Source organism: Notothenia coriiceps, unplaced genomic scaffold (assembly GCF_000735185.1).
Source record: "Notothenia coriiceps isolate Sejong01 unplaced genomic scaffold, NC01 NC01_scaffold00011190, whole genome shotgun sequence".
Lineage (NCBI taxonomy): Eukaryota > Metazoa > Chordata > Actinopteri > Perciformes > Nototheniidae > Notothenia > Notothenia coriiceps.
In genome coordinates this window covers 103,281-114,595 of record NW_011343891.1, presented here as the reverse complement: position 1 = coordinate 114,595, position 11,315 = coordinate 103,281, and the positions used below count along the sequence as shown (strand labels likewise).

General features: G+C 39.9%; 1 protein-coding gene across 1 annotated transcript in view; it reads right to left on the bottom strand.

Moving 5' to 3' along the window:
- LOC104946576 (disks large homolog 1-like) overlaps nt 1-6,122 on the bottom strand; it is a 32,089-nt gene extending 25,967 nt beyond the window's left edge. Inside the window, exons 1-3 of the mRNA XM_010772442.1 lie at nt 5,720-6,122; nt 4,305-4,475; nt 13-846 (exon numbers count right to left, since the gene is read on the bottom strand). Of these exons, the coding sequence (XP_010770744.1) occupies nt 13-846; nt 4,305-4,475; nt 5,720-5,738 (1,024 nt within the window). The 5' untranslated portion in view covers nt 5,739-6,122. The remainder of the gene's footprint in view (nt 1-12; nt 847-4,304; nt 4,476-5,719) is intronic.
- Nucleotides 6,123-11,315: the final 5,193 nt, after the last annotated feature.

Genomic DNA, 11,315 nt, shown 5'->3' with positions numbered 1-11,315 from the left:
GTGTGCCTTGGCAGTCTGTAGGACTTCTGGGACTGCGGCTGCTGAAGCTGAACTTTCCCTGGTTGAGGCTGCTTGGACTCGTGCTGGGAGTGACCTTGCCAAAGCCTAAGTCCTTGGTGGTCAAAGGTGATGTGGAGACTACGACAGCGTCTGTGACTCTGATGGGACCCGGGCTGGTGACAGGACTGCCGCTTTTTGGGGTGAGTTTGTCCGGAGAAATTGGAAACACAAAGCTCTCGATGGTGCTGGAGACGAGGGCCGAGACAGTCCTCAGGTTGGGGTCCGGAGAGGTGGAATCACTCTGTGGAATTGTGGAGGAGGTAGAACTTGCCACCGAAACATAAGAGTTGGTGGCAGTGAGTTGAGGCTTTGTTCCATTCAGTGCTGATCTAGGAGGGTTTTTTATTGGGCATTTGGGGGTTTCTACACCATTCACTGGGGCTCCGGGGGATGTGGCAGCAGAAGGAGAAGAGGGCAGAGAATCAGACGCCAATGATTTGGAGACTCCTGGTTGGACAGGAGGGAAAGGAGCACGATACTTGAGCTTGGCTGGTTGTGACTCCGGTGAAACAGGCTGTGTTGTAGGGGAAGATGGCTTTGATGTGGGTGTCCCGGATGGTAGTGGAGCAGCATGGGACTTGATCGACCTGGGCTTGGGGGACAGAGGTTTTAGTGGGGATGATCCTTCACTAGCTGGGGGGCTCAGGGTAACCAAGGGGGGCTGTGGCTGGGGAGAAGGCTCTGCTGGGGGGCTATAGGAGTCCGGGAGGCTCCAGGGACCGGCTGTCTGGTCCACAGAACTGTCACTGTCAGCGAGGATGGTCAACTCGTAGTACTCCTGGATGTCTGGGAGGACGAAATAATAGATTAGAGCCAGGAGGAATGAATGAACGGTTAAGTGGTTTTGTAAATGAAGTAATGACACTTTAAAGGGATGCATGTATGACAGTAATAATAAAGACTTACTTATTATAAAACTACACGAATGAATGACTATTTGAATAAATATCAGGCACACTGAGGCAATGTGTTCTCCAAAGGATACAAAACAGAAGAGATGGGATGATTATTCAAAGGTTAAGTAGCTATTAAATTAATGATTAGTATATCTGTCAATATTTTTCACTCAGAATTCAAATCAGTTTCTGGTTTAATCGTCCCCAGACTTAGGTGTTATTTGTTTTACATTATTATGAACTATAGATATATTGGGTTGTTTATGAATAAAAAAACAAGCCTCAAAATCTGGGCTCAGTAAGAAGGAGATCTCTTTTTCACAATACATCGATCGAAACATTAAAATCAGTTGCAGCTCTGTGAAGCTGTTCCCAATTCAGTAGAAAACCGTAATCACTGCTGTATATGCAGATTGCATTCAGAGGCTTTAGTACATTGGTGGAGAAAATGCCTATACACTGTTGACCTCTAGTGGAAGCACAATGATACTGCCACCATATTTATTTAAACAGTAACTCCTGAAGTAGTCACAGTTCTCCACTTCAAAGAGAATTAGTTAAGTATATTGTCATTTCCCAATGTAAAAGATAAAACAAGGACCCTATTAGATTAACTTCTATGATTTATGGTTTCACCCTCTCCTCTCTGCATACACAACTGACAGTTCTGCACTACATCATACACATGGTTAGCTCAGACTGCTAAAACAAACAAGTTAAGTGGTCATAAAGAGATGATGAAGAGGAAGAAAAACAGAGGTGCAGTATCTGGGGAGAGGAAAGGGAAGATACAGAGAGTTGAAGGATGCTTTGTGAAGAGAAAAGGGGAATGAAGTGAAGAGAGATTTGAACAGTATCATACATAGAAATAACCACAGGCATCAAGGATGGGAACAAAATACAGTAACACACACACATAAATAAACATGTTCAAACATATTACATTACATACAGAATAGGCCAAACATATTTAAGACATAAGAAGTCAAGGATAAATAATACTAGGGAAAAAAAAGACAGTGCTGTTGTTTTAAGACACAGCTTAAACATGAAATACTCTCGATTTAAAGGTCAAAGTCCATACAGGATTGCAGTGCCCTGTTTAGTGAAAACACTAAACAGCACACATACATGCTCACACACGGAGAGGAGCGTTACTGTAGGAACTAAAGGTGTGGGCGTGGCACAAAGCAGGTAGAGAACCAGTTTGTTTAACAACATGACACTAGTTCACAACAAGCGGATCAAACCAGTTATACACAAGCTGTTAACTCTTGGGAGGAATTTATACTTGCAACACATTCACTAAATGCATGCAGGCTTTCCACAAAGGGGCCCAGTGTTTGCTGTGACAGGCCACATCACGCCTACATGGTAATGATCTGATCTCAATTTTCTGGTGAAAATAAGCCATGTGATAGCACAAGTTATAGTAGAAACCGTGAATACTATGACACCACCGCGCTCCTGTCCTTCTCAAAAGATCAGAGGGCCGTCAGTCAAACAAAAGCCAAACCTCCTTAGCTTTATCTGGACAAAAGAACACTAAAGCCAATCTGTCTTCATGCCTTCATATTGAATCCCAAACACATAGTTTCCTTCCTGACTGAAAAACTACACCCCTCCGTCAATGGTAAAGACATAAAAGCAGCTATCAATAGCAACACAGAGCTTTCAAACTTATTTTGGAAACCAGCTCTCAAGTACAAATCTAAAGGGTCACAAAAAAAACATTGGCATACAGTAATATAGACAGTTTCTGTTTTATACGACAAGGTTTTTGAAATAGCTAACTAAAATCTCTTTCCAAAAACCACAGCCCAGTTAAAACTGCCTACAGCGAAGATAAAAGTGTGTCCCCATCTTAACCTAGAGGAAAATTAATATGTTAACATGATTTGGATAATTTAACACTTTTCTCGAACATAACTATGCTGGTTTTAATTCCTTATTCTCTGTTAATATAATGTAAAAATGGAGCGGCAGTCAAATGTGCAAAACATGGATACAAATAGTGCAATTAAAGCTTACGTTAAAAAGGGCTTCAGAGATGTTCTACATATTTATAATAATAATACATTTCATGGTACTCAAAGACACTTTAAATGTTAAAACTCATAAAAACATTTCACATGCAAGTATCAGCAGAAGGGCTGCAGCTAACAATTACTTTCATTATTGAAATATATGTGCTTGTATTATGGTCTTATTTATAACATGTACGAATAATGACAAATGTCCGTCTGAGTTTCTCCGAGGTTGTGTCTTTGAAAGTCCCGTTTTGTCAGTCACAGACCCAGAGATATTCAGTTTAATATACTGACAGAAAGGCTCTATATCTGAGAGGCTGACAACAGATATTTCTGACATTTTTGCATAAAACAATCAAATCAATTACCACAAATATTTGGCTAACACCTTCTATTGATGGACTCAATATTATGGGACTATTGACTGTAACCAGCAGATAAAGGCTAACTGAAGCTTAAGACTGATTCTATAATTTAGGGTGCATTTCACATAAAAAAAACAGTACAAAAAAAGTGTTCTTTCTCAATAGAACAATCAGTGGTTCAAGTTAGTATATTCCTCAGTTTAACATATCCACTAGTTGCAAAGCTTAAACATTTTTTTATTTTATTTTATTTTAAGGGAAAGGATGTTTTCACTACTCAGTTTGTCAACTATGTTACGGACAAACTTGATGTCATTGCAATCATTTGATTAAGTCCTGCACTTCAAGTAAAATCAAATTTGAAAGGCTCTTGAGTCTATTCTACCATACTGTATATCCAAAGATTTTTTAAAGTTTAAAAAATAATTGTATTAAAGTTTTGTTTTTTCATGTGATATGTTTAGCACTGTCATTAAGGATAGGGATATTTTGTATTATAAAACTACCATACAGGTAATTTTGATGTCATGTAAAACTCCAACCTGTGTAGATATACATTATACTATATTAAGCACTATTTTAGATATTTTAAATTGGAAAAAATGAGGTGCAACATAGTTGACAATGAAAGTCAAACATTTGACGCAAATAACATAGTTGACTGGACACATTATTAACCATCAGCACTATGCTCATTTCAAGGCAGAAGTGCAAAATTCCATTGATAATGATGTGTAATGATGTCTACATGTCATACAAATTGTCAACTAGGTTACATGTCAACTAAGTTACTATAGTTATTACAGTACTGGGTGACCTAGTTGACAATTTCCCTATTTTGACCCATCATTTCAATGGTAGGCCTTGCCTGGATGACCACATGTCATTTTCAATGGATGTATAAAGGAAAAGTCACGGGCAGCGTATCTGAAAATCCAAACTGATGTCCTTACCAAGCAGAGCACTGAAGAGCTGACTTTGGAAGACATTGATGACTCTGTCCAGAGACTGCTGCAGCTGCGAGTCCTCCTCCACGCCGCCCTGTTTGCTCCGGTTCTGGTTCTGCTGTCTCTGGTCAAGTTTAGTCCGGTACTGCTGTAGAAGCTCCAGGGCTCGCTGAGCATCTAAATATAAAAAATATACATGTAAATAACTAAAACCTTTTTTTCCCCATGAGTAATGACTAAGATACAACTCTCCGGGCACTCTTAAGTAGAGCAAGGAGATAAATGTGCATTATAAGCCTCCATTAATTGTGGATTAGTATGGTTAAAAACTCAGACCTCACAAGGTCTTCCTCAGGGTGAAGCTAAAACAGATTGATAATATCTAGCTCCGTTAATAGTGAGTGTGGACACAGGTGTGCCTGAAGAATGTTTTCTTTCGGTTTCTGTCTCAGCTACTTCCAGTTTGTTAAGTGTTTGACATGCCGTGCAAATTTGACAGCAACTCAAAATGAAAAGCATTTCTTCTTTCAGTACTTTGCAAGGTTGTAGCAATTGTTTGCTCAAAAAAGGGGGACTTAATGTGCATGTTTTACCCTTATTTTACAATAAAGCGGAACAATTAAGTGTTTTATTTTATTTGCAAGTCTAATTTCAAAGCAAACAGAGGAAATGTGGCTATTTATTGTATGTTATTGTATCTTCATTATGTGAAATTGGACCAACTATTACGTGTTATTATTATGGCTTTTTATTTATTTTTTAAGGGAGATGAGGGCAAAATAGTCTGGTGTGAAAGAAGGAACAGACTACATTCCAGGCTCTATGGCACACTGAACAGCTGATTAAACCGGAAGCACTGAGAGTATTGCATCTAACTGTAACCAATGCAACTTGCTTTGAATGCCAAACAGTCTGCCCATGTAATATTGATCGTTTACGTTCGGCTTAGTCTATACAACCACATAAATCAAGCAGAACGTTTTCAGATATGAATCATATATTATATTATATTTCATTGCCATACTTTACTGTAATACGGCATTCAATCAACTATAGGCAAAGTCAACAAAATTGAGCTGAATTCCCCATATTTGCAGTGCATACCATTAAGCAGATTTGTAAAAATGCTAACGTGGGTGGATAACTTGGATGCCGAATTTACCACAGTGTGTTAATATTAAGTAAAATATTTTATAATATATGATATACGATGTGTGAGTGCAACAATTAACAATTCAGCGTTAAATTGACGGTTTGTTAGTGAAGTTTCGCGAAATCAAGGGCGCTTCGTTGAGTTAAAGCGACGTCAACGCAACCTTTTCAGAGCTGTAAAAACCTATGTTTTATATATTGTTTGTCAACATAAAATATGTGGTGGAATACATTACGGAAGTAAAGATGAACACTTCAAAACTATTTACCTTTCTGTCGCACAGGCATGGTGACACGCTCAGTCCTTCCTCTCACGGGGGCAAGTCTCTGTGTCGATGTGATAGTCTCTGTTAATGCAGATGTGTGTGTCTGTCCCGGGACAGCCTGCCTCCAAACTGGGAGACCAAACTGACACCACAACCGTCTACACCCACCTGTCTTTTTAATCACAAGGGATGCTTTTTCAAGGTGTTTTTAAGTCCAAGAAAAGCCGTCAAAGCGGCGGAGGAAGAAATGAAGCGTTGGTATCAAACGTTGACAGTCACCGCGTGGACTTAGTACCCGGAGCTTGTTTTCTTTCTCTACTTCTCTTTCACTTTTTACTCTTCCTCTCTGTCTGGCTTTGGAAAAGCTAATGCAGTCCATTTCTTCATTCAGGTGACTTGACTCCAACACGCCGTCGGACCGGTTTTTTGGCGGATGAACACACAATCACGCGCGCGCGAACATACTCACACACTAAAGAGTCCCCAAAAGACTCACACACTGAAGCACATACCTCAAAACACAAAATAGCTATTGTGGGTCTCTGCTTGTCATCGTGTTTTGTCATGTTAAAAAGCTAGTGTGCAGAGCATATAAACGCCAGGTTTGTTCCAGGGCAAACACTGGACCTAGCCTACATCTTTTTTAATCCACTCAGCTCTGAGTATAGATTTAGGTTTACAAACACTGATTGGTCTCCCAGAGGCAGATATGTTTAACCGTTCCTCCCCTATTCCCTCTGTTTTATGCTGCTTCTGATTATGGTAGTTTCCATACAGCACGTGTTGACTAAATTGGCACAGATACGATGAATAGGTGTGGTCAGATATTACAGCAAGAAGGAGGAATTTGTTTGCATCTGGTCTATCTGGTCACATACAAATACACAAAAACACTACCTTAATCCAAAAAGTAAGGTGTATTAGCAGTGGCGGTTCTAGACCAATTTGACTGGGGGGGACAGGCTGGGGCCAGTTATTTTTTGAGGGGGGCACAATAAATGCAGGACGACAAAGACAGTATGAAGTCATTGCGCATAAGAAACAGTGGCGGCGCCAGAGATTTTCTTTTGGGGGTGCTGTGGGGTAGTTTGACGTTTCATAGAGGTTGCTCAAACATGTAGGGTTTCCCATTAAGGTACCGGGCGCTCCAGTGAAATGTTCTACTGCAACACTCCCCACAAACACATACACAGTACACCCGCGACTGTTACAATGAAGGCTCGATAATCAGCTCACGGCATATAGGTGTAAGCAGGGGTAAAGTGCTATTTTTACAAGTGGGGGGTGGACNACAGGGTGGAGAGGTCGAGCGAGCGAGGGAGAGAGAGCGCGTGCAGCAGTCTGCTTGCGCACGGAGCAGGAATTTTATGAGAGAACATACATTTCTCTGTGCTCAAAAATGTTCAAGTGCACGCTCAATAGCATTTTTCGTGCTAGTGAACTGTTAGCGCCGGTGTTATGCCGTGTGTTATGCATGCCCACTGCACCTCATGGGAGCGCGCCACAACATAAAGCATAAACTCCCAGAAGGCTTATAGATCTGTTGTTCAGGATGGAGGTTGCGGCCTTTGGCGCTGTTCTGAGTTTTTTCTAATCCGTCAAAATGACGGACTGCTTTCAGATTTTTCCGTCATTGTTAAAAAAAGTCCGTCATAGAATATATTTGCGANTTTAGTCTAAGTTATCTCAGTGGGTCTCAAACGTTTTGGTCACGATTAACTTACAACTATAATGATCATATAAATGTGTGCCTCAGAAATACTTATTAACGTTAATCGTGACCAAAACGTTTGAGACCCACTGAGATAACTTAGACTAAAGTTAACTATCTAAACACTGAGAGAGTCCTTTAGCTCACCTGAGCTAATGTTATCTGAGACTCTCAGTCTGACAGGAGAGAGTTCTCCCTCCACCTTGTTGTTGAAAAAGCTCCTTATATCCGTTAGCGTAGCTAGCTAGCACCAGATGCTAACCACAACGATCTCTGGTACCATTGCGCACTCTCTCTTGCTCGCGCACGCACACACAATGGCTCGTGCAACACACAGAGCAGAGATTGAATGAAACACAGAGACCCAGAAGTAGGCTACTTGTACTGTAGCATATTATTTTCGAATCAATCATTTTTCAAATTATGAATTTCACACATAAAAATAAAAAAATTAATACATTTCTCGAGGGTGCTTAGGTGGTGCTATGGCTATCCTAGGGGGAGCTGCAGCACCCCTAGCGCCCCCCTTGGTGCCGCCTATGATAAGAAAACTATGCAATACAGTTATTGGTATTTGTTTCAGTACACATATTTATTTCAGATACATTACATTACATGTTACTTGTTGGACACCTTTATCCAACACACAAATTCAGTGATAGGGGGGCACTGCCCCCCCCCCTGGCCCCCCCTAGAACCGCCCCTTTGTATTAGGGGGCTCCAATTTCAACGTCACAGGTGTAATCCCACCATCTGCCTGGGCAGGTCTACCCTGTGTGAGTTTGGTAGTATTGTCATGGTAAACAGCTGTATTGTGTTGATTGGATTAAAAGCTTCTCTGTACTAGGCTTGTTCCTATCTCCCAGCCTAGATCCATGCCAAATATCAGCGCCTAGTTTTCCCAAAACGATACCTCTTAAAGGAGTGGACCTACAAAATGAAAGAATACCAAAATCCATGTCTTGTTAAACAGAAGTGGCCCAGTGAAAAATGTATTCAATACACTTTAGCAAACATAATTGCCAATGCCACTGTATATCAAAACTCCTACTTTGAAACCATTGGAATCTCCCAGCATAAGAGCTAACAGTAAACTCAATTTTTCTCACAAAACTATGACCCACGTTTTCTTATTGTCCTCTAGTCATCTGATAATCTGATGAATCAAAGCTAAAAAATATGTCTTTTAACAACTCCAAAATTGTCACCTCCACATCTATACTTAAGCTGTGTTTTGTCAGTCAGGACTTTGAATGTGTTCATGTCAATGGGCTAAACTATAACTATAACGTGTCAATATATATTTTCACACTTGTGGATACAAAATACAAAGTGTACCTTTGTACTAAATATGTAGTTTTACTTTAATCCCCCTAAGCTAACTGGTTCCCCATACTTGTATTAAACTACAGTATGTTAAATACATTCCTGTGCACTGGACGAACAGAGAGGAAATTGATATTGATTTTTCTTTTCAAACTGTGGAAAACAGAGCAAGCAAGTGTTTTCCCCTATTTGTGTGAGTGCATATTTTCTGTCGTTTGTATCAGCGGCATATTTAGACTACTATTTAAACTTTTATGAAACATATTAATCTAAATCCAACCTTGGCATTGGAGAAGCTAACTTTTGTTCAAGTAAAGTAAAGTGTGGCAATGCAACACTGCTGAACGATCAGTTCCATCCTGCATGTTGGACACAATATACTGTCTGTCTGTCTGTCTGTCTGTAGCCTGTACTGTTAAAGGACTGCTTAATCTGCATACACACACAGCCTATACACAGCAGCTGAATGCAGGTCATGCAGTCAGTCTCTGGTATTGTTATTGATCAGGTCAAGAGCTTATTGATAGCTTTGGTGGGTGCACATAAAAAACTCTCGCTCTGTATCTTTTACACACATACATACACACGCACGCACACGCACACACACACACACACACACACACACACACACAGATGCCTTCATAAATAATGAGCCAGCGTGGGGAGAAATATATGCATGATTATGGAAGTGGGTTGGTCAGACGGCACAAATAAGTATCTTTTTGTTCAAAGCAGTGTGTAAAAGACAGAATAAAGTAAAAGGGAACAAAAGGGAGTCATTCTGCTTTCATCAATGCATGTGTTTGTGTTTGTACTATTACCCTCTATTGTTAATTGTCCTCCTCCAACACGTAAGCAGAGCTGTTCTACTGAGAGCGATGATGCCAGTAGAGAATGGTACAACACAGATAGAGGAAATAATTATCAGCCAGTGACACCTTTCTTATAAGAACATCCATAAATAAAAGTAACAAAACATCACTGTAATATTCCATGCATGAAAGTAGAAGTACAGACATTACATCAACAAAACATACTTAACCCTTGTGTGCTTTTCAAAAGCTGTTACCGTTCATGGTGTTCACGGTTTAATTTTGACCCATGATTTATCTCAGTCCAAAACATACACAAAAAATTACTATCATCCAATATTGTTTTAACTACATCATAACTAACTTATTATGCATTCATCATAACCATACAATCCTGTTGTAATTTAATGTTATGGCCCAAAACACATTACACCACATATTGCACACGTGCATATGTGTGTTCAGGTTCAAGTGTTAGTGTACATATTATTTGAGAAAGGTCTAGTTCCCGTGGGGGGAGGGGCGCAGAGGGAGGAGAGAGCAGGTGCATGTTGCGAAAGATTCTTGTTACAGTGGATGAAGGGGGTGGGGCTGGGGTGTCAAAAGTCAAAGATGAATCTTGATTGGGCCAAATTTGACCTCGAGTCACCCAAAACAATTCTGCTGGGTCTCCCCAGACCCGAACACCATATTATACTTCTTTTTTTTTTTAGAAACCTTCAGACTTGGCAAACATTTTCAAAATCAGTTTTGTAGTGTTTATATAGCTGTTGTGGAGGATATCATGAAGCCTTGTCCCGATAAAAAAAACTAGAGTGTAGTTATTATAGAATTTTAACTTGAAACGGGTCACGGGAGACCCGAACACAGCATAAGGGTTAAAACCCTCATTTTGAAATGTGGCTTATTTTTATGGGACTATTATGCCTATACCTAATAATGTGCAACAGCATCAACATCATTGTATTGTTGAAGCTGGTTAATGTGGATCTTACGTTTCAGTCTAATCGTTACCAATAAATCACATTTAAGTGCATGAAAGTAGTCAAGTAATAATCAAAATATTGGCTTGTAAAATGGGTGGTGTAAAGTCAGAGGACAAAGTCTTAACTGGCCATAAACTTGACTAACTATTTAATTTCCTTGTCATTATAGTCCATCAATGAATGATACGGTTGTGAATCAAGGCTGGTTGTGAAATACAGATGTAGACAGCAGTAAGAATCTCTCATCATACCAATTACACTTTTCATACAAACATCACAACTAGTTTAGGACTCTGTGAACGCATGAACAAGCTCCAGTTCTGTGTCCAGCCAACATCCATATGTAATTATAATCAATCAATGACAGACACTTTTTTCTTGCATGTCCAGTGTGCAAAATCCATATGATTTTAATACACAATACTTACCACAATATGCCAGACCTTTTCATTGTTTTTTTTATCTGTTTCTTGAGTCAGACTGACAAGCTCGACTGTCCTTCTGTAATCCACGGCTCAGATAAATGTCAAGAAATAGATGATATGGACAGATATAGAGGGATGAGAAGAGTCAGGCTGTTAGACTAATGGACAGAGAGACAAAAGAGCATCTGCTGAGAGCTTCTACAGACTTTAATCCACAGAGAAGCAGAGGAAAATTAAATGTCCTACAGACCTTCTAAGGCCATTGTCATCACTCTCCAATTTACTTTCTTCAGCTCATCCCCTTTACTGTGCCTCTCTTCTTTGTCCTACTCATCTCTG